The sequence below is a fragment of the Sinocyclocheilus grahami genome, unplaced genomic scaffold (genome assembly GCF_001515645.1).
Source record: "Sinocyclocheilus grahami isolate Dianchi unplaced genomic scaffold, SAMN03320097.WGS_v1.1 scaffold31.1, whole genome shotgun sequence".
NCBI lineage: Eukaryota > Metazoa > Chordata > Actinopteri > Cypriniformes > Cyprinidae > Sinocyclocheilus > Sinocyclocheilus grahami.
The window spans coordinates 2,099,806-2,123,985 of record NW_015505210.1 but is presented as its reverse complement, the minus strand read 5'-3'; the positions used below and the strand labels follow the sequence as shown (position 1 = coordinate 2,123,985).

At 37.0% G+C, this 24,180-nt stretch overlaps 3 protein-coding genes across 3 annotated transcripts in view; 1 reads left to right on the top strand and 2 right to left on the bottom strand.

The window, feature by feature from the left end:
- Positions 1-2,881, bottom strand: part of LOC107574150 (guanine nucleotide-binding protein G(i) subunit alpha-1-like) — a 12,356-nt gene extending 9,475 nt beyond the window's left edge. The window contains exon 1 of the mRNA XM_016260620.1: positions 2,417-2,881. Coding sequence (XP_016116106.1) covers positions 2,417-2,534 — 118 coding nt within the window. The 5' untranslated portion in view covers positions 2,535-2,881. The remainder of the gene's footprint in view (positions 1-2,416) is intronic.
- Positions 2,882-14,283: 11,402 nt separating this feature from the next.
- LOC107575955 (muscarinic acetylcholine receptor M2-like) lies at positions 14,284-17,946 on the top strand. Its single transcript, XM_016262258.1, has 3 exons — positions 14,284-15,126; positions 15,734-15,749; positions 17,366-17,946. The coding sequence occupies exons 1-3, from the start codon at positions 14,284-14,286 to the stop codon at positions 17,944-17,946; spliced, it is 1,440 nt and encodes a 479-aa protein (XP_016117744.1).
- A 1,575-nt stretch (positions 17,947-19,521) lies between these two features.
- On the bottom strand, positions 19,522-21,688 carry LOC107574141 (F-box/LRR-repeat protein 14-like). The gene is made up of 2 exons (XM_016260609.1): positions 21,480-21,688; positions 19,522-21,375 (listed from the first exon to the last, which is right to left on the bottom strand). Exon 2 carries the CDS (start codon positions 21,286-21,288, stop codon positions 20,053-20,055), a length of 1,236 nt encoding a protein of 411 aa, XP_016116095.1. The 5' UTR covers positions 21,289-21,375; positions 21,480-21,688; the 3' UTR covers positions 19,522-20,052.
- Between the last annotated feature and the right edge of the window lie 2,492 nt (positions 21,689-24,180).

Sequence of the window (24,180 nt, the reverse complement as noted above, 5' to 3'; positions counted from 1 at the left end):
CCCCTTTGGGAGAGCCAAAAAAAAAAAAAAAAAAAAAAAAAAAAAGTAGTTTCGCTTTCGCAACGAAACACACAGCGTCTTCACTACATGGCGGCGGCAGCAACAATAAAGTTACGCCTTCTTTTTTTGAGTGAACATTTGGGCAGCGTTATGTAAATCTTCCCACACAGTGATGTAGACATGTGGGGGCATGTTTAAACGAGGCGTTTTAAGAGGGCGTGGACCAGTCTTAACTTTTATAAAGAATATCTCTTTGGCTTTGAGACTTTAGTCTTTGCAACTTTAGGGATCTTATCTATTCACAAACAGCTTGTAACACTCCAAAGAGAAAGGAAAACTTGAAATCGCATCATATGACCCCTTTAAAGCCACCAAGCCAAAAGTAGCCAAAGTCTGTATGGCATTCTGGTCCCTACTTCAATATTAACCTTTGGAAGTTTAAGGGTTGGTTCAAATCCTTAATCATAAGCATTGTCAATTATATTGATGCTTGCTTGCTTTATTCTAAGATGTATCAATCCAAGTTTCTGATGCTACACACTGAACTTAACTCCCAAAGCACTGGTTTCACCTTTTGTTAGGTGTCCTGCGGCTGCGTTTATGGTATTGGACTGGCTCTGTGGTTCCTGGGCAACCAATAACAACTGCATGAGACTCACGATCAACACGCTCTATACCGTGAAGACTGCTCATCTTCACTGAATTATTACATTTTGATAAGCATTTGTGACACATTGGCTTTTGCGACACAAAATTCTTTGAATAACCACCCATGAAGGTACTTTCGCTTCACAACAGTGGATTTATTCTTAGTAACAACCCTGGCAGTCACCATTTGTCCCCTCTATAGTCTAAACAGGAACTCCAGCCTGTTTTACAGCAGGCATAGGGACATATGCTGTTGATCCGCAATGCCAAAAAGCAAACAAACCCAAGGCGGCAGCACACAGAGGGCGTATAATGAATCAGCACATAGGGGGAATCCAGTTAGCTAGATAATTACACACCAATTCCCTAAAGTTTGATGGCGTAAGGGCAGGTTTTATGTCCTCTAACAATTTACACAGCAAGAAAAGACGGGACCAATGGGAAAATGGTCTGCACAATAAACGGATAATTAAACTGCCAGATGTAAGCGAAACTTTGACCATTATTGTTTGCAAGGGAAATGGACACACCAAACTTTCCAGCTCTTCGAAATGAATGAAACTGCATGTAAACGTCACCAAGTGCTTCTCTTTAGGGAGTTTGTGACACTCTCTGTAAAACAAATATTATGTTTAAGCTGCACACACCATCGATAATCAAGAAAAGCAAACAAATGCTTTTTGTTTGACAAAAAAAAAACAATCGCAAGCGAATAAATAGTTTGACTTCATTAGTCAAAGTCCTGAAAAATGCTTGCACACAAATACTGGAAAAGTACAGAAGAAACATATGCAAAACAGGAATCGGAAACTGAGAAACGAGTGGCCTCTATGTAAATCACAATGAATTTACAAGTTGACTGCTTTAACGTAATAGAAAAAAAACTGAACTACAGATATTGTTTATAATCTGCAACTGCATTAAATTGTAGGATTTCACATATGAAAATTTTGTTATTGCCAATAGCTAAATCTATAAGGGGCTTTTAATATTTTATATATATATATATATATAACCATTGTCTAAATGCAAATTATTTAATTTATCAATTAACATTATCTGCCGATTAAATATTTCTTTATATCTAACGTTACTCTAGATTATTTAAGAACTGTGTGTTGGAAAATCTATTTAATTAATAAATCAAATTAATCATACATTAATGTTTAAGATTTTCCAGACTCATGATATCTGAAAAACCACCATGACCACTTTTTAAGCCCATCTAGCATCCAGTTTACTCCAAGCACCCAGCAGGACCCTCCATATGCACAAGCTCATTTATCATAATTGGATGAGGTTTAGGGTAATCTATCAGATCCATCTCCGTAAATCAGGCAGTTCGGATTCAATTGGATTAAACTAGTTTTTTGTTGGCTGGATTAGCTGAGAGCCGTTTGCGTCTAACTGGCCACTTGGCGAATATGCAAACCTGTAACGTTACTTTGAAAAGGTCAAGGCCAAACTAAAAGACAGAACACAGCCAAATAAAATCACTTACGCAATTAATTCGTCTCTACTGCATAGAAATATAAATTAAACTATTAAAAATAGTGTTTTCTGATTCGTTGATTAGCTTCACATGCTAGCCGAGACACCAGCGCGACAACTAGGAACAGAAAAGTTTCCAGCGTCTTTAAATATGCACTTGAGTGCTTCATTTTCCACTCATAGCTTATTGAAATATTAAATCTAGTGCTAAAGTCTCTTATATGTGCAGTTAAGAGAACTTGAATGGGCCTACTGACTAGCGGAGCGGCTAACTCACCCAGCAGCAGCAGCTTGACCTCTCGCGACGCTTTCTCTCCATCATCCCGCAGGTTTTTGTCAATCATTTTACTCCTCTCCTGGGCGCTCTTGTCGTCCGAGCTCAGGGTGCACCCCATCTTTCTGGAGTTTCGAACGCTTTCAAGCGATATAAGAAGTCGAAGAAGTTTTTAAAAAATGCGCAGAAGAAAGAAATCTCATGTGAAATCACAAGTGGTATAAATGAGGGAGCCACCCCGACGACGCCTCACGCCCAACTCTTTCACACGCGCAGGCTCTTCAAACTCGAGTTTTCCACGCGCCGAAGTTTCTAATGTTAAAAAAATAATAAAACCGGAGGCTGTCAGTAATCAGTCGAGTGCCTTGATGGCCATGGTAGATTAAAAATAACGTGAAAATGGAGTCATTAACGGCCCGTCTCACGCTCCGCTTCTCCCACTGCTGTTAAAGTGGCGAACAGATCAGAGTTTCCTGCTTCTTTTCATACATAACCCCCCCTCCACGGCTCGCGCAGGAAGTGCACGCGAGGGTGCGCGCATATTGAGCCCAGTTTGTTCTGAAGTCAGATTTAAGTATTCACTGTTTTTTTTTTAAATGGGAGAAAAATAAAAATTATTTCCCCCATTATTTAATGAAATTTCAAAATACTTCATAATATTTATTTGATCTATTTATAATTATTTACTTTTATTTAAATTATGTAAATATATTTATAATTATATAATAATTAAAGAAATGTAAAATACTTAATCATAATTTTATTAATTTGTAATTTTTATTTTATTTAATATATACATATTTAATTTCATAATGTTTTATTTTTTTGCATTTTGTTTTAAATTTCTTTTCATTATTTACATATTAATAATTCTATATTATTTCATTACATTTCTGAAAAGCTTTGAAATACTTAGTTACCAATATTTTATTTATTTTTTGTAATTTTTCATTTATTGACAGTATATTATTTATATACAGTATAATAATAGTTTGTTTATTGTATATTTATTTGTTAATTATTTTATGTACTTGGTTACTTATATTGGTGGTCCTGTGGCTCAGTGGTAGAGCATTGCGTAAGCAGTGCAAAAGGCCGTGGGTTCAATTCCCAGGGAACACATATACTGGTAAAAAATGTATAGCCTGATTGTCGCGTTACTTTGAAAAGGTCAAGGCCAAACTAAAAGACAGAACACAGCCAAATAAAATCACTTACGCAATTAATTCGTCTCTACTGCATAGAAATATAAATTAAACTATTAAAAATAGTGTTTTCTGATTCGTTGATTAGCTTCACATGCTAGCCGAGACACCAGCGCGACAACTAGGAACAGAAAAGTTTCCAGCGTCTTTAAATATGCACTTGAGTGCTTCATTTTCCACTCATAGCTTATTGAAATATTAAATCTAGTGCTAAAGTCTCTTATATGTGCAGTTAAGAGAACTTGAATGGGCCTACTGACTAGCGGAGCGGCTAACTCACCCAGCAGCAGCAGCTTGACCTCTCGCGACGCTTTCTCTCCATCATCCCGCAGGTTTTTGTCAATCATTTTACTCCTCTCCTGGGCGCTCTTGTCGTCCGAGCTCAGGGTGCACCCCATCTTTCTGGAGTTTCGAACGCTTTCAAGCGATATAAGAAGTCGAAGAAGTTTTTAAAAAATGCGCAGAAGAAAGAAATCTCATGTGAAATCACAAGTGGTATAAATGAGGGAGCCACCCCGACGACGCCTCACGCCCAACTCTTTCACACGCGCAGGCTCTTCAAACTCGAGTTTTCCACGCGCCGAAGTTTCTAATGTTAAAAAAATAATAAAACCGGAGGCTGTCAGTAATCAGTCGAGTGCCTTGATGGCCATGGTAGATTAAAAATAACGTGAAAATGGAGTCATTAACGGCCCGTCTCACGCTCCGCTTCTCCCACTGCTGTTAAAGTGGCGAACAGATCAGAGTTTCCTGCTTCTTTTCATACATAACCCCCCCTCCACGGCTCGCGCAGGAAGTGCACGCGAGGGTGCGCGCATATTGAGCCCAGTTTGTTCTGAAGTCAGATTTAAGTATTCACTGTTTTTTTTTTAAATGGGAGAAAAATAAAAATTATTTCCCCCATTATTTAATGAAATTTCAAAATACTTCATAATATTTATTTGATCTATTTATAATTATTTACTTTTATTTAAATTATGTAAATATATTTATAATTATATAATAATTAAAGAAATGTAAAATACTTAATCATAATTTTATTAATTTGTAATTTTTATTTTATTTAATATATACATATTTAATTTCATAATGTTTTATTTTTTTGCATTTTGTTTTAAATTTCTTTTCATTATTTACATATTAATAATTCTATATTATTTCATTACATTTCTGAAAAGCTTTGAAATACTTAGTTACCAATATTTTATTTATTTTTTGTAATTTTTCATTTATTGACAGTATATTATTTATATACAGTATAATAATAGTTTGTTTATTGTATATTTATTTGTTAATTATTTTATGTACTTGGTACTTGTATAGCCTGATTGTCGTTTTGGATAAAAGTGTCTGCTAAATGCATAAATTATGTACTTTATTTATTGTCATGCCTATTGGATTTAACAATAAAATAATTGTTTAATTAATATCCTCGCAATAGTGTTTCAAACAATTCTACTATATACAGGTGCATCTCAATAAATTAGAATGTCGTGGAAAAGTTCATTTATTTCAGTAATTCAACTCAAATTGTGAAACTCGTGTATTAAATAAATTCAATGCACACAGACTGAAGTAGTTTAAGTCTTTGGTTCTTTTAATTGTGATGATTTTGGCTCACATTTAACAAAAACCCACCAATTCACTAATTTTTTTTTGTATAGTCTGTATAGGTGGTAGGAAATGGCTCCATTTGGTGAGATGAATGAGGCCACATCTGGTCGGTCGGGCCACAGGTCTAACCATATTCAAATAGATTCAGATTTAGGAGATTTTCTTAAAGGTGGCACATAACCATACAAAAAAAAAAAATCAAAAGATGAGCTCATAAATAAGCTTTAGAAATATTATCATAGCCAGCCTTATTATTTTACATGCTATGTAAATTTCAAATGTCATGAGCATGCAAACCAATGAGCAAAGTTTCCCCACATATCCATGACTAGTGTATTTTCCTAAAGTACCACAATGGAAGGCAGGGAGCATTCAGCCTATTTAAAATTAGACTAATCATGGCAACTGAACATTCATTACTCTGATTTATAGTGTCATTCAGAATGAGCTTTATTCGCAAACACACAGGGAATTTGTTGTGTTTTTAGGAGCTCTTTGTACAAACATATATTTATACATATATAGCATTGAGAACAGAAAGAACATTTAAATAAGACTAAGGAAAATAATAATAATGGGGTATGCATCTGGAACAGAAGATTTCTGTACAGATTTGTCCATTATTTACTGTATATACAGCTGTATAAATAAAAATATGTATATGTATTTACATAATACTTGAGAGAGAGGCAATAATTAGTTATTAATAAATGAATTACAGAAGACAGGTGGTCATTTCTGTTTAAGCTAGGGATGGCATGGGGGGAAAATATTTGTATGCCTAACATATATATATATATATATATATATATATATATATATATATATATATATATATATATATATTTATATTATATATTTTTTTTTGTATAGTCTGTATAGGTGGTAGGAAATGGCTCCATTTGGTGAGATGAATGAGGCCACATCTGGTCGGTCGGGCCACAGGTCTAACCATATTCAAATAGATTCAGATTTAGGAGATTTTCTTAAAGGTGGCACATAACCATACAAAAAAAAAAAATCAAAAGATGAGCTCATAAATAAGCTTTAGAAATATTATCATAGCCAGCCTTATTATTTTACATGCTATGTAAATTTCAAATGTCATGAGCATGCAAACCAATGAGCAAAGTTTCCCCACATATCCATGACTAGTGTATTTTCCTAAAGTACCACAATGGAAGGCAGGGAGCATTCAGCCTATTTAAAATTAGACTAATCATGGCAACTGAACATTCATTACTCTGATTTATAGTGTCATTCAGAATGAGCTTTATTCGCAAACACACAGGGAATTTGTTGTGTTTTTAGGAGCTCTTTGTACAAACATATATTTATACATATATAGCATTGAGAACAGAAAGAACATTTAAATAAGACTAAGGAAAATAATAATAATGGGGTATGCATCTGGAACAGAAGATTTCTGTACAGATTTGTCCATTATTTACTGTATATACAGCTGTATAAATAAAAATATGTATATGTATTTACATAATACTTGAGAGAGAGGCAATAATTAGTTATTAATAAATGAATTACAGAAGACAGGTGGTCATTTCGGTTTAAGCTAGGGATGGCATGGGGGGAAAATATTTGTATGCCTAGATGTTCTAGTGCACAGAGATCTGTATGTCTGCCTGAGGGGAGAAGTGCAAACAGGTTGTGGCCGGGGTGAGAGGGGTCTGTGATGCTATTGCCTGCCCGTTTCTTCACTCCTGAAGGTTGGGCAGGTGCACACAAATTATTCTTTCAGCTGTCCTAACAGTCTGTTGCAGTCTTCTTATCTGATTTGCTGGCTGACCCAAACCAGACAGTTATAAAAATGCGCAGAACCGACTCAATAACAGCTGAGTAAAACTGTGTCATCTGCACCTGTGGAAGGTTGAACTTTTTCAGTTGATGAAGGAAATACAACCTCTGCTGGGTCTTTTTTATGATGGAGTCAATGTGAGTGTCCCACTTCAGGTCCTGTGAGATGGTGGTGCCCAAAAATCTGAATGACTCCAGTGCTGTTCATGATGGTGAGAGGAGGAGTGCAGGGGCTTTCTCCTGAAGTCCACTATCATCTCCACAGTTTTGAGCATGTTCAGCTCCAGGTTGTTGTGACTGCACTAGACAGCCAGCTGCTAGCAGACTCGTCTCCGTCCTGGATGAGACCCGATGACTGTGGTGTCATCTGCAAACTTCAGGAGCTTGACAGAGGGGCCTTTAGAAGTGTCATTTGTGTAGAGTTCCACAGTTTTGAGCATGTTCAGCTCCAGGTTGTTGTGACTGCACTAGACAGCCAGCTGCTAGCAGACTCGTCTCCGTCCTGGATGAGACCCGATGACTGTGGTGTCATCTGCAAACTTCAGGAGCTTGACAGAGGGGCCTTTAGAAGTGTCATTTGTGTAGAGTGAGAAGAGCAGTGGGGAGAGCACACACCCCTGAGGAGCTCCAGTGCTGATGGTGTGGGTGTTGAATGTGAGTTTTTCCCAGCCTCTCTAGCTGCTGCCTGTCTGTCAGAAAGCTGATGATCCACTGACAGATGGAAGTGATGGGTACAGAGAGCTGTGTCAGTTTAATCAAGAGGGTATCCGGGATGATGGTGTTAAAAGTGGAGCTGAAGTCCACAAACAGGATCCTTGCATAAGTCCCTGGTTTGTCCAGATGTTGGAGGATGTAGCTCAGTCCCACGTTGACTGCATCATCCACAGACCTGTTTGCTCAGTAAGCAAACTGCAGGGGGTCCAGCAAGGGTCCCGTAATGTCCTTCAAGTAGGCCAACACCTAGTTGTTTTTGTGACTAGTTTTAGACAAAACTCACTCTTGAAATTGTGCAGCCATTAAAAAAAGTTGTAAGATGGCCCCTGGTTAAAGGCATTATTTACCTTTTTGTACTGAGATTTAACATATTCATCTAAAAACATAACATAAATGGCTGAGATGGGTAAGATGAGTTTTATATAAATGTATTAATTATATAATCAAAGTATATGAATATATTATTAATACAATCCATTTAAATCATATATTAATTAAATTAAAGAATAAAGTGTCATAATCATAATAACACATAATTTGCACTGAATGGTGTGTATACTAGTTTTTCCTCAAATCATAGTCTCAATATTTTATTGTTAAAAACAAAACCAGCTTGGATTTTCATGTTTTTTAATTAAAAAAAACTAGGTATATTTGAATTAATAAAGAGACATAACACATTGTGCACTAGAAATGGTATGGTGCAGTAATCAAGCATGCGTCTTTATGATAGATGATAAAGTGGTGTGATGAGACAATAGGGATAATTGTTGTTTCTGCAGCGTGATGAGACTCGTTAAGTTTAGGGACTGATTGCTTGCTGGGCTGCTTGAATGTAGAGACACTGCTGAAACAGGACCTGAGGGGATAAGCGTGATTACATTGAAGGTGCGGTAGGGTTTGCTTATCTTTGCAGTCTATTTTATTTAAATGAATGATGCATTTACACACTAAATGCAAGCTTAATGGTCGTTTTGTTGGGATTTTGCTGATTTACCTTTGTTCTCATGTTTCAAAAAGCTAACTTTGTTTAGAGATTTACAATAATTGAGATTTATTTTACACAGCATACAGTGAGTGTTGCCCTGCTCAGCAGTACCACCAAGCGGCTGATCACTGCAACTGTTCAAGCAGGAAAAAAAAAACAGAAACAAATGAATAATTTATTATTATTCAGGCCACTAATTCTTCTATGATGAACATGCTGTCAAGGTAGTGAACAGTGCATAGATAATAGAGAAAAAAGCTCTGATAAATTTTACAACTTTATTAGGTGGGTTATTATTATAATTATTATAATTATTATATTTTTAAGCACTTTTCTTTTCAAATATTTTTATTTATTTAAGAAGAAACAATAGTGCAGCATTTGTCAGCATGGTATAACCAGCATGCAGTATTTGAGCAACAACGTCAGTAGGACAGTAGTTGTCTTCCTATGGTCTGGTGGCACTGGGGAATTTACAGTACTAACAGGACCTGAGACTGGGTTTTGTCTCTTGGTACTTGTGATGAGATGTTTGACAGCACGTTCTGACAGCGAATGTTTCCACTGGGCAGCTGGAACTGCTCACAGCAGCCTGAACCCAAATGATTCTGTAAAAAATACCAAAAGAGAAAGAGCAGTTCTGTGGAAGAAGGGATTTAGTTTGCTCTCCAGCCTATTACTGTTGTTTGATATATAAATAAACAGGCAGACAGACAGGAAGATAGATGGATAGATGGACAAATGGATAGACGATAGACAGACAGACAGAGAGAGAGAGGGATGGATGGATGGATGGATGGATGGATGCACGGACAGACGGACAGAGATATAGATAGACAGATAGACAGACAGACAGACAGACAGACAGAGGGATGGATAGATAGATGGATGGATGGATGGATGGTTGACAGACAGACAGACAGACAGATAGACAGATAGATAGATAGATAGATAGATAGATAGATAGATAGATAGATAGATAGATAGATAGATAGATAGATAGCTTGGTACTTGTGATGAGATGTTTGACAGCACGTTCTGACAGCGAATGTTTCCACTGGGCAGCTGGAACTGCTCACAGCAGCCTGAACCCAAATGATTCTGTAAAAAATACCAAAAGAGAAAGAGCAGTTCTGTGGAAGAAGGGATTTAGTTTGCTCTCCAGCCTATTACTGTTGTTTGATATATAAATAAACAGGCAGACAGACAGGAAGATAGATGGATAGATGGACAAATGGATAGACGATAGACAGACAGACAGAGAGAGAGAGGGATGGATGGATGGATGGATGGATGGATGCACGGACAGACGGACAGAGATATAGATAGACAGATAGACAGACAGACAGACAGACAGACAGACAGAGGGATGGATAGATAGATGGATGGATGGATGGATGGATGGTTGACAGACAGACAGACAGACAGACAGACAGACAGATAGATAGATAGATAGATAGATAGATAGATAGATAGATAGATAGATAGATAGGCCACAGAGCTGTAAATATTAGAGCCTTGTTGAAAGGGTCAAACTGATAAACATACGTTAAAACTCTCATGTGGCCCACAACACAACAAAAAACACTTTGGAAACAATATTTGCCAGAATAGCAGTTTTTGTGACTCGCTGTCCCTGGTCCTAAAGACCTCATTTTATTTGTTCCTTTGCTCTACCACATTGCTTATGGTTCATCATTATGATTGCTCATCTAGGTGTGTTTAGAGCCCACCCTCTGGGCCCTCATGTTTACACACTCACAGAGCTCATTTACAGACAGTCACTGGCAGAGAGAACAACAGACAGACAGACAGACAGACAGACAGCTCAACCGGATCCTCACACAAGACAGAAGCTACTGACAATCATCCGCACCAACAGGATTTATGATTGAATGATGAAGGACATCTCACTGCAGAAACAAGGTATTCGATATTTGTGTTTGTTGTTGTTGTTTTTTTTATATATAATTTACATAAGTTGAGCTATGTTGAAAGAGTGCAACATGAGGTCACATTTATGAATTACAATGTATGTTAGATTAATATTTTTGTGTTACCCTTTACATTTTTTGCATTTCATAAATGCTTTATTGTTTAAAATTAAGGAAAAGTCTATAATAGTGTATAACTGTAATTTTTTCTGAAGAATAACAGTGAAAATGTTGCTGTCTCATTAACAGTTTTGCATTTCACATTTGTTTAGCTGTTTAAATTTAGCTGAAAAGCCTATAACAGGTTCCATCGTGATAACTTACCCCTGTATGGATTTGCTGTTGAGGCATGTTGTTATAAGAATGACAAAAATATTTATATATATATATATATATATATATATATATATATATATATTGTCTTTACAATACTTATTGTAGCCAAGACATTAAGGAATGTGTCTATGCACAAACGGACTTTCAAAAACTAACCCAATCTAAAATTTATTCACCGGAGTAACACGTGTGACAACTAGCCCCGTGTTGCCCTACACTATAAAACAAATATGTAAAGAATTTCAAAAGCAAATCTCACATAAACATGCACACACTAACTAATCCAAGGTACAAATTTTATCACCAGTGCTAAGATTGCTGTTCTTTGTCACAGCGCTGAGATATTTCCCACATGGCTGTGCTGTATTGCCCCTGGCATTCTAACGAGAACTTGTGGCACAAGCTAGAAAGGTTAAGACGGGTGACTGAAATCAGCACAATCTTAAGATAAAGAATAAATATTTATGTTTTCACAATTTAATACCTTCCATCTTGATATTTTGCTCTGTCCTCGTTGTTTTTGTCAATAAGAACTGGTCTATGAGAAGTGAGCGAATGTGACAGCTCATTAGTCTCACTTAAAACAGCAGACAAATACCAAGAGCTTCGGTAATATGTTGTACCATATTCACATTATTCATATTAGATTAGCTCATAATGTCATTTATACTTCAAAGAGAATATAAAACACACACCAGCACACATACTCAGCTTTATTCTTTATACTGATGGTGATGATGACCAGACCCCACTATATCTGCACCTAACAAAGAGGATAACCATTCAAAGGCCATTCACTTTTGAGCAAAGTGGTCAAAACAAAACTTCAGTCACTCTAAATCAACCCAAACTCTCATTAACAGAGTTGATATTTGCTCAGGAGCTTACCTAAATAAACAACATATCCCATCTGTTTACATTATATTAAATAACATATAGCTCCGCCCAAGATGACATTAAGGTGCTTAATTAGCAGTAATAAATAAGGCATGCTGGCATAAGCAACCACATAGCAACACAATAACAAACTATTAGAACACCCTAGCAACTATCTAGCAACCATCCTGAATATCCAAGAAACTGCATAATAACAGACTAGTCACCCAAAACACTCTAGCAGCAACCATTCTGAACAACCCAGCAACTCCACAGCAACAGACTAAAATGACCCAAAATGCACTAGCAGTCAATTAACAATGCCCTAGCAACTATTCAAACACCTAGCAACCACATAGTAACATGCTAAAAAGTCAAAACTAACCAGAACACTTTAGCAACCACCAATCAACACACCATCAATCATATAGTAGCATGCTAAAAAAAACAGAAGACCTTAGCAACCACATAGCAACACCCCAGGAACCACATAGTAACATACTAAAAACCATCCTAGAAACCCTCGAAAACACTTAAACATCCACATATCAACACACCATCAATCATATATTGTAGTAACATGCTAAAAAACAGAAGATCTTAGCAACCACATAGTAATATGCTAAAAACACCTAGAACACCCTAACAACCCTCTAAAAGACTTAGCACCCCAACACCCCAGCAACCACATAGTAACACCAAGTAAATCCTTAGCAACTATTTAGAACACTCAGCAGCACAGTAACATGCTAAAGTCACCCAGACCACATAGCAACATGATAAAAACCACCCAGAACACCCTAGCAACACTCTAGAAACCCTCTATAACACTTGAGCAATCACATAACAACACACCATCAATCATAGTCTAAGCTGTTTGGCTGGTTTTAGCTGGTCTTCCAGCTATGGCCATTGGTTTGCAGGCTGGTTTTAGAGGGGATTTCTTGGCTGGTCAGACTGAGAGACCAGCTAACCAACCAGCTAAAACCAGCTTTGCCATGCTGGGAGACCAGCTTGCCCAGCTCATCCAGGCTGGTAGACCAGCTAAAACTTCCAGCTTAAACTAGCTAAGACCAGTCAACCAGCGTAGGCTGGTTTTAGCGGGTTTTTTTTTTTTACATGCTAGCACCATTTTTATCAAAAACGGTTAAGTCTACAGTAGTTGTTGAAAATTCAGTTTTTGGTGGTGATCCAAGCTGAAGCATGAAGTACAGGACATGCTGTCCTGCTAAAGGTAATGTGCTTATTGCTCCTCAGAGGTCAGCCTGGCTACAGTAAATAAGACATATGCTATCCGAGACTTTTCCTCCATCCAGCTACATTAAACTCTGTGATAATATCACTTTTAGTCATGTTTTCCCTGCAGTATTATCACTCCCATCATTGTGATGCTCTTCTCCTGTGCCTTAATGGAAATCTGGCAGCACAGAGCCCAACAAAACAATACAGATGCACTCTCTTGTTTGAGGACGATGTTTGGCAAACAGACTGCATGCTAGTTCACTCTCCACACGGTACTAGCTGTAATATTCTGAACAATAAAAACAGGAGTGGCCTTTTGCACAGTGTTTTTGTGCATTTTAAAGAAGTAATTTATGTTCACTGAACAATTTATTGTATTTTTAATGTAGTAAAAGAGGCAAGAAATACAGTGGCCCCAAAAGGTATTTAAAGTATTGTTAAAGAAACTAATAAAAATTAAATAAAAAAAATGTAACTGACCAAAATAAAAACAAATATAATGTAATTGGAAAAACTGGAACCAAATTAAAATGCATTTTATGACTTCAAAATAAATCTTTAGTTTTAGTTTTTGATACAAATTGAAAATTGAAAAGACAAAGTCAAAACTTTTTTGATTTAGTGTTGTTATTGTTAACTAAAATAAACAAAAATGTAATTAATTAAATTAAAAAAACTTTTCATTAAATAAAATAAAGCTGAAATAAAATATAAATAATTCATGAAAAATGTTTAAACTAAATTTTTCGTTTTTGATATAAAATATATTGAATATTGAAAAGACAAATTAAAAATAAACAGAAAACAAATAAAAATTCTAAACTATAAAAACCTTGGCCTGGACGCAAATTGGCTCTGAAAAATATTATGAGAAAAGATCTAACAATTTGTTTCCAGACGCAACTTGGTTTGATATTCTGTTGCTATGGTCTGCATGGTTTTATCCTGTTGCTAATGCATAGGGTTTATTAAATGGGGTTATCCTGTTGCTAGGGTGCTCTAAATGGCTTTTATCCCAATGCTATGCAGTTGCTAGGGTGCTTTGGGCTATTATTACTTACTGAACCAAGTATAAATGCATGTAATTGTAAGTAATGATATTCTTTTTAACCTTTAGGCACTGATGTGAATGTCCTGTGATGAGGAAAGATGGGAACTTCCAACTTCACTCTTTCTCCAAACTCCAGCCATGCTAATAAGACCGACTTTTCCCCAGACAGTCCGTTCTCTCTTGTCGAGCTTGTTCTCATCATTCTCGGCCTGAGCACTTTAAGCCTGATCACAATTATCGGCAATGTGCTGGTCATGCTCTCCATCAAGGTCAATAGGAACCTCCAGACGGTCAACAACTACTTCCTGTTCAGTCTAGCATGTGCTGACTTGTTCATTGGTGTTTTCTCAATGAACCTGTACACTGTGTATATTGTGACTGGCCACTGGCCTTTAGGAGCTTTGGTGTGTGACCTCTGGTTGGCTCTGGACTATGTGGTGAGCAACGCCTCTGTTATGAACCTCCTCATCATCAGCTTTGACCGATATTTCTGCGTCACCAAACCTCTCAGCTACCCGGTCAAAAGGACCCACAAGATGGCAGGCATGATGATCGCCGCCGCTTGGATCCTGTCGTTCATTCTTTGGGCTCCGGCCATCCTGTTCTGGCAGTTCATCACAGGCAGCCGGACAGTTCCCGAGGGCGAGTGCTACATCCAGTTTTTCTCCAATGCCGTGGTCACCTTCGGCACAGCCATCGCTGCCTTCTACTTGCCGGTTGTCACCATGACCGTACTGTACTGGCAGATCTCCAAAGCCAGCCGCAGCCGCGTCCGAAGCAGAGACAATCAGACAGTATCTAGAGTCAGTAATGATGGAGGCCAGGCTGGACCAACAACTGGGAGCAATACAGAGAGGAAGTCAATCCAAGGAGGAGAGGAAATGGTTCTACGCAAGCAGAGTGCTTCAGATGCCACTACAGGTAAATGTGTTAAAGCAGTGGTTCTCAAACCTCTCCATGAAGTACCCCCAGCACTGGACATTTTGTATGTCTCCCTATATCTGATACACCCACTTCAGGTCTTGCAGTCTCCACTAATGAGCTGATGAGCTGAATCAGGTGTGATCGATGAGGGAGACATACTGCATCCAAAAACTGTAAAATGCTGCCTTCGGAGGCAGCATTCCAAGGCAGGAAGGCATCAAGGCACGTCCGAATCCAAATTCTGCTTTACTTCCTGTCCGAGGTACCTTCTTCTGATCAAATTTTGAAGGCAGCATAGATGTATCCTTCGCTGCCTTTGATATCCCACAATCCTGTGCGTTCCATTCCATGATGGTTGAGCTAAAAAATAAAGATGGCGTCTGAAAGTTGCGTTTGGTGGTCAGTTTGCATGTAAATGTATATTTCTGATTAACTTTTTGCACTTGTTATTTCTAGCGAGAAATCAATATTATAGTAATTAAATATTCGTTTAGTTATCACATTTTGCTGTAGATCATTAAACCGTTACGCTGCCCCAGAAGCCTGTCCAAAATCAGTTTCATGAGGTGCCTTCGTGCAAAAACGCTGCCTGCAAAGTCATTGCCTCATAGTGCAGCGAGGCAGCAAGTCAGCTGTCTAAGTTTTCGGATGCAGCCAAAATGTGCAGGGCTGGGGGTACTCTAGGACAGGTTAGAGAACCACTGTGTTAAAGGAACAGTACCCTCAAAAGTTCAAATATTCTCATCGTTCCAAACCCATATTACTTTTTGCAATGATTGAATACATTGGAAGATATTTTGAAGAATGTTCACACTGCTCTTTTCTATACAGTGTACCTACAGAGACCAATGGCTGTCGAGCTCCAAAAAAAGATAATTTTTGATTTATTGTAGTTATTAACTAAAATTAATTTAAAAATTAATACATTTAATAAAAAAAATTTTGTTATTAAAATAAAATATAAATATTAGATGAAAAAGTAAAAAAATAAAAAATAAAATAAGCCGAAGTACTGAAATTACTCAAATTAAAACTGAAATAAAAAGAAATGAAAGCTAAACAGAAATATTTTTAAAAAAAGAACAAAACTAATATATATATATATATATATATATATTTAAAAAAAAAACAAAACTAATATATATATATATATATATATATATATATATATAAATATTAAAGCCATGTAAACTAATTAAACTAAAAGATGAAAGCTAATTCTAAATATTAATTTATACTATAATAGTATATAATTAATACTAAATTAACACTTTTTGAAACAGACACCCAAATATGATGATCCCCTTTCTAAAATATAAAGGCAGGTATATTGCTTTCATGTATAAAGACGCATTTAAAATGCAAAATAAAAAAATAAAAAAATATAAAAAATAAAAAGCATATTAAACATGATATTATAAAGTTAAAATAGTTTACATAATTGTTATAATATATTAATATATAGAGTAAATATATAAAAAATATACACGTGTGTGTGTGTGTGTGTGTGTGTGTGTGTGTGTGTGCACTGGTTTGGGTGGTTTATGAGGACACAAATTTGTAAAATGACATGGGTATGACGCAGGTATTACAATATGAAGGTGGTTTATGAGGACACAACCTGTGTCCCCGTAATTCAAAAGGCTTAAAAAACATACTAAATGGTGTTTTTTTGACAATCTAAAAATGCACAAAGTTTTCTGCGAGGGGTAGGTTTAGGTGTAGGGCGATAGAAAATACAGTTTGTACAGTATAAAAACCATTACGCCTATGGAGAGTCGAGTCCCCGTAAACCACCAATACCAACGTGTGTGTTTGTGGTGTGTGTACGTATTGTTCAAAAATCAGGTTAATTGGGCAATCACTAATCATGCGATATCTGACACTAATATCAAATGAGTAATTCAGTTAGTGTGTTAAAATATTTAATTATATCTAAATGTTAACATTAAAGAAAATAATTTTTTTCTTTTTGTTCACTCAAATTCTCCACAGCCACCTTAGGGTTTTCAGACCCCGGTTCTATATAAGTGCTCTATATAAGTATTCTGAAGCCATACGATAGCTTTGTTTGAGTAAAAGATTGAATTTTAAGCTGCTAAGACATATGAACTACATTTATGATACTTTTATGGTCTTTTTGGGAGCTTGGCAGCAGTCAATTACAAGTATTGTGTTCTTTTCCCATGCTGAATCAAATATAGTTAAATCTCATCATCATCAAAGATCTCACTGAAAATGTATTGTACCCACCAGCAGCAGAAGAGCAGGAGAGTGAGAATGACTCTATATCTGGAAGTGTGCTCGCGTCTTCCAATCAGAGGGATGAGGAGGCCGTATCCATAAGCAATAACAGTGACATCAGAAGCCGTCAGACCCAATCAGCTCCGCTGGCCACAGGAAGTTGGGTCAGATTTACTTGCTTCAGAACAACATCCCAAAGGGACCTGCAAAACACCTATAAACCCAACAACGGAGGTCAGAACATGACCAACGGGAAGGAAAGCCTGAGTCTGGTGTCAAAGAAGATTCTCAGGCCATGTTATCAGAAGAGGAAGAGTTTATCCTTGCGGGAGAAGAAAGTCACAAGGACCATTATGGCCATTCTGGTGGCGTTTGCAGCCACATGGACCCCCTACAATGTCATGGTACTCATCAACACGTTTTGCTCTTCCTGTATTCCAAACAAGATGTGGATCTTTGGCTACTGGCTCTGCTACATAAACAGTACGGTGAACCCAGCCTGCTATGCCCTGTGCAATGTCACCTTTAAGAACACCTTCAAACAGCTGCTGACATGCAAATACAGGAATATTCATGCCACCAGAAAACATTAAGACTGTGGGGCAAAGCTCTATGCGCTTATAAACAGTTTCACTGACTATATCCAGAGTCTGCTGGTTTGGATCCGTTCCTAGGTTTGAAAATACCAGGCTTGTCCAAATTGTTGAAACATTCAAATGATATTTCAGCAGCCATATTATGAGGAGGACAACTAAAAAAGTAGCGGTGGACAGTTTAATGTTTTCTTTGCATTATTAAAATACAAAATGTTAGTCGTTTTCATTGCTGTCCTTCCAAGCTTTTTGCTCAAATTTATATTACAAATTATATGTATAAATCATATATTACTGTTCAAAAGTTTGGGGTAACATTTTTGTATGCAATCAATTAAACTCTTGTAATGTAAAGACATTTATAATGTTAAATAAGACTGCTGTTTCAATATTTTTTAACTTTCTATTCATAAAAAGAATTCTGAAAAATTTGATGATTTCCACAAAATTACGAAGCAGCAAAACTGTTTTCAACACTGGTAATAATAACAAACTTCCTTGAGCAGCAAATCAGCATATTAGAATGATTTCTGAAGGATCATGTGACACTGAAGACTGGAGTAATGATTCTGAAAATGCAGCTTTGATCACAGGAATAAATTACATTTAAAAAAAATATTGCAATAAAAAGTGTTACTTTAAATTGTACTAACATTTTACAATACTACTGATTTTACAGCATTTTTCTTAAAGGGATAGTTCACCCAAAAATGGAAATTCTGTCACTAATTACTCACCCTCATGTCGTTACAAACCCGTAAGACCTTCGTTCATCTTCGGAACACAAATTAAGATATTTTTGATAAAATCTGAGAGCTCTCTGACCCTCCCACAGACAGCAATACAACTGAAATATTCCCAAGTCCAGAAACATATACAAAGAGATCTGTAAAATAATCCATGTGACATCAGGGGTTCAACCGTACTTTTACGAAGCTACGAGAATATTTTGTGTACAAAAGAAAAAAAATAACGACTTTATTCAACAATTTCGACTTTATTTCATTTTTGGGTGAACTAACCCTTTAAAGCAGAGACCTCCATTTAATAATGAAAAGAAATAAATGCTTACATTTGGTAAGAGACTCACATGTACTTCTCAGCATTTCACCAGGATTTAAATGTAATTTTCCTAAAGTAATTATGCCAATAATGGTGTTTTGTTATTATTATATATACTGTATTTTAAGGTTCTCAAATCTTTTGACATACATTTCTGTGACTTTTCCAGCTATTTGTCATCACAGATGAAAAAAAAAAAAGTTATATGCTTGGTATGTAAAGCATGTGATTATGTAGGTAAATATCATTTATATAAGCATTTGATTTGATTTTTTTACTTGGAACAAAATGTACAGAAATACACATTTAACCATTATCACGTTATCTTATACAGATGCACTGTTTTGTTATTTAGGCTTGTTTTGTAGATGTTTATTAATCTATGTGTGGTTGGTAAAATAAAAAATAGTGAAATTATGGAAAGAAATGTAATTCAATCCGAATGTAATGAATGTTGTATTGAACTGGAGAATACAGAGTATTTAAAAAAATACCAGCAATAAAACAATTCAGTTAAAAACAATTTTAGCTTTAATCATTTATCATAGGAAAATAAACAGACATCCTGCAGGTCTTTAACAAGCAAACTGGCCTTTGTTTTTGTTTTTTTAAACAAAGTTTAAATTGCATATGTTCCATTTTACCAGGGAGGAATCACATAAAACCAACAAGCAAGGTTTCCGTCCGTGTCCACGCACATGGTAAACATTTTTTCTCTTCAATTTACAATATAATGCTGGTATTTCAGGATAAATACTGAAAGGCAGTGACAAAACGCATTTGTCAGTGGAAATGAGAATAAAAGGCCTTTTACCTCAATATGAAGCTCTAAAACAAAGTACAGAAAACAAAGGCATTCAAGAGAACTGTCAGAACTCAGACTATAGGGACCATTAGGAAGGCTGTTCAGTGTTTTATTGCGGATTCAATTTGAACTACATCAAGCCTCTTTCCCGAACAGGCTTAGTAACAAAGTACACGACGTCTTCATAAAATAACACACGTTTCTAGAAAACCAAGACATCGCTGGCGACGCTGAGGTAGTTAGGAGGTGTAGCAGGGCAGGATCTCAGACGCGTCTCCTAAACCCTTGACCTCGGTCATTTGCCAAAGTCCCAAGTTCAACACCTTAAGGCAGGGCAGCTGCGTGATTCTCTCCAGTCCTCTTTTCGTTATTTTGGTACAGCCGTACAGGTCTATGCCGGTCAGCTGCGTCAGGTGATCCGCTATGAGCTCGAGGCCCTTGTCCGTGATCCGCACGCACTGGCCGATGTTCAGCGTCTTGAGCTCGTGCATCTGCCGGACCATCCGGTTGATCCCGTCGTCGCTGATGTGGCACGAGCAAAGCGACAGGGACTTGAGCTGGTACAAGCCCTGCGCGATGTAAGCCAGGCTCTGGTCGCCCACTTTGTCGCAAAACGACACATCCAGCCCGTACAGCCTCAGAGCGCCCATGGAGAGATGCATAATTCCTGTATCGCTTATGTTATCGCACGAGCGCAAGTTAAGAGTCCAGAGGTGGGTCTTATGCGACAGGTGGATCATGCCAGCGTCGGATATGCCACCGCAGAAGCTCAGGTTTAGGACTTTCAGCTTGTTTAGGCCCTTAGAAATGTGCTTGAGCGACAAATCAGTGAGCTTCTGACAGTCCTGCAACGTGAGGTGCTCCAAACTCAAGCAGCCCTCCGCGGCGCTGCGCGTCATGCCGGCCAGGTGTCCGATGCCTACATCCGAAACGTGTCTGCAGCTTCTCAAATTCAGGCTTTTGAGATTATGAAGGCCCCAAGCGATAAGCAACAACCCCGTGTTGGTGATATTACTACACCCGCCGAGATCCAACAGCTCCAGGTTCTTTAGATACTGCGCGATCCTGCCCAAACTGGAATCGGTGATCTGTTTGCACAGGCTCAGGTTGAGTACCCTCAGTGACGGGATGTCCTGCACGAATGCATGTCCGAGGCCGTTATCCGTCAGGTTGTAGCATCCGCTCAGGTTAAGGCTCTCGATGTTGGGCATGCCCTGGATAACGTAGCTAAGGCTGCGCCTCAGGCTGAGGATCTGGACTTTCTTGATGCCTCTGGTTTGGAGGCTGGGGAACAGCGACGGGTTTGCTCTTCTCAGGTGGAGTTTGGCTTCTACTCCTCTCCAGACGGATTTATGGTACGAGGCGTCTCTCCACGCCGTGCATACTTGCGCGACTCTGCCTTTGCCTTTAACGTCCAGATAGTTGAAAATCATCGCTAAGATCTCCGGGAAGAGGCTCGAGACGTGGATGTCCATTTCTAAGAGCGACTCGTTAGCTTAGCGAAGTTATTAGTCTGGTCTGGTCTGGTCTTCTGCCGGCGGGGGCCGCATGTAAATAAAACGCTGTTAGAAATGGAAGTAGACACACAACGAAAATAAAAATCGAACCTGCTTTGTTGCATTTAGAACTCTGTCTGGGATTCATTCGCTTGGAATAACCAGCTTACGTCGCTGTATTTGCACCGCCAGGTCTTCGTAACGACTATTTCCAGATCGCGACGCATGTTTAGTAAACATAAATACATATCCATGAACAAGCTCGCGGAAAAGACTTTTAAAAACTGAACGTAAACGTTTGGAGAAAACAAACGATTTCGCGTGAACACAAACCAGCCATTTGACGAAAACTATGGAGTCCGGTTTCCGGTAGCCTTTGTCTTCGTCTATTCAAAACGGGGAGGGTGAATGTTCAGCGGGCTGGTTTTATTGTATTAAAAAATCCGTATGTTTGTGTTCTAAAGGTCTGAAATGTATATCAAAACGAATTATTTTTCTTTAAAAAAAACATATTAAGTGTCACATTTGCTCAAGTGAATTCAAATTGTTTTTTAAAAACAACAACAACCCCCCCTATTAGTGATGGGAAGTGCGACTTATTTGCGCGAATCGGTTCTTTTGAAGTTTTAAAGAATTGGTTCACAAAACTTGAATCTTTACGTCATGACGCAAGTACGTGATCCTTCTAAAATCTAAAAAAAAAAAAAAAACATACTAATTTACAATTACATTCACATTAAAAACAACACTAAAATCAATTTACGTTGAAAAAGTCTTGGCACATAAAAAAAAAATGATAGGCATATATATATATATATATATATATAAAGCACATCTGTTTGGTTGTAAATAATTCTAACAAGTAATTGTTTGTAAACTTTCTGATATCAGGGTATTAAAGTAACTTACTATGAGTCAAATCCGCGTTTCATTCCAAATGCTCACTTGGAATCGGGCATTTCCGAAAGAAGCTGGTCTCGGTTCAGTGAATCATTGAGTTGCTGATTCCAAAACCGCTCTGATTGTATTCGTGAATGAACCGACTTGAAAAGATTCGGCTCAAATGAATGACACATTCAAAAATCGAACCTTACTTCCGGCTCAACGTCACTGGTCTTAAACACATAAGCTCCACAGTTATCTTCGAAAACGAAATCAAACGTGACTGTTTTCACACTTCTTTCCTATGCAAACCTGTTTATCTTACGGACAAAGAAAATTATAACGAAATCCAGCAAAGCATAGAATAAAATATGAGCCTGACCATTATAAAACCCATCCTATTTGCTCACACACAATCACTCTTGTACTTTGAGACACCCATAAAAGTGAAGCACAAAAGTATTTTACTACAAATTCAGTTTTGTTGAGGTTGTCCACAGCAGCACACATGAAAGCTGATAACAAATTCCATATGAAACAAAGCACATTCAGAAATGACAGTGCAAGGTATTAAAGTACCACTGTAAACTTTTTACATTTCCAAAAATGTGGCTTGTGTAAAAATCTATGCAAGTATGCTCAATCTCTTTCTATAAAACTACAGAGAAATTATTCATTTTATAACCTAAATCAAAAAGCTTGCATACATAGAAATAAGAAACAAAAATCACAAAAGTACCTTATATTTTTTTTATACAGTGGGGCTTCTATGCATCATTTAAATTTTTAATATTATGGAATATACATTCATCCAATTATACTTACGGGTATTAACCAATTAGATTAACTCCTAAATTCTAAAGAAATCAGACAATAGTCTTTTTAAACTAACAAATATCTTCATATAAAAAAGATTTTTATAGTCAATAAGTGAAATTTTGTATTTCAGTTTCATCTAACACCATCTTTCTGTATTTATACTATTTTATCAACTAACTAAAAGGGAGTTTTTGTTAACATTCAATTAGCAAACCCTGTTAACTTTCAGGCAGCACATTATCGTCACAAAAAAAAAAGCTACAAGCTTTTGAAAAACAGAATGTTCAAGACGTACAATGTTCTGCACTGTATTATTATTAGCAACTGTTATTCTCACAGATTAAGAGACTACTTTCTTTTCATACCATTAAGAGTGCAGGTTAGCAATGATTAAAAAGCACTAAATGTAGTTCGTTTAAAGCCCTATGACAATAAATAGTGCATGAGATCAAGAGTGACAATAATGGAAGAGATTTCTACATTTAGGCATACTGTCATCTCATAACACATTACGATACGTGAAGCTCATTTAAAGCGCAGTCACAATTTTGCGAATAAAAAAGGCCAGTTGCCTATTGTTGGTTGTGTAATGATGTATGAAGCACAGCTCACACAGACGTAACTTATATACCAATCAGCTTCCTGCTGGTCGATGTGGCAAATCCATGTGACCAACTTGCACCCACTGCGAAATCTTTAGACCTTCACCTGAAACTCCCAATCGAGTGAATTCCTATTGAAATGACTGGATTTCACCTGGGAAAATTCGACAAGAGTAAATGTGACCACACCTTTAAACAAAATGAGTATGAAAGCTTATTTCTGCCATGGAATAAAAAAAAAAAAATTGGGGCTTTTTTTCTCACAATTACGAGTTTATATCTCACAATTTCAAATTATAAACTCGAAATTGCAAGTTTACATTTTGCAATTGACTTTTTTCCTCAGAATTGTGTTTTAAACGTTCTTTTCTTTAGAATTCTGACGTTTTTTCTGAATTCTGATCTACCTTTTTTTGGCCACAATTAAACATAATTGCAACTTTTTTTTCTTGCAATTGTGAATTAACAACCAGCAATTCTGAATTTATATCTCGCAATTCTGAAAAAAAGTCTGAATTGTGAGATATAAACTCAAAATTGCATGATAAAAAGGTGCAATTACCCTTTT

Coding starts and splice junctions, on each gene's coding strand:
- LOC107575955 (XM_016262258.1), top strand. CDS start 14,284: ATGGGAACTTCCAACTTCACTCTTTCTCCAAACTCCAGCCATGCTAAT.
- LOC107574141 (XM_016260609.1), bottom strand. CDS start 21,288: ATGGACATCCACGTCTCGAGCCTCTTCCCGGAGATCTTAGCGATGATT.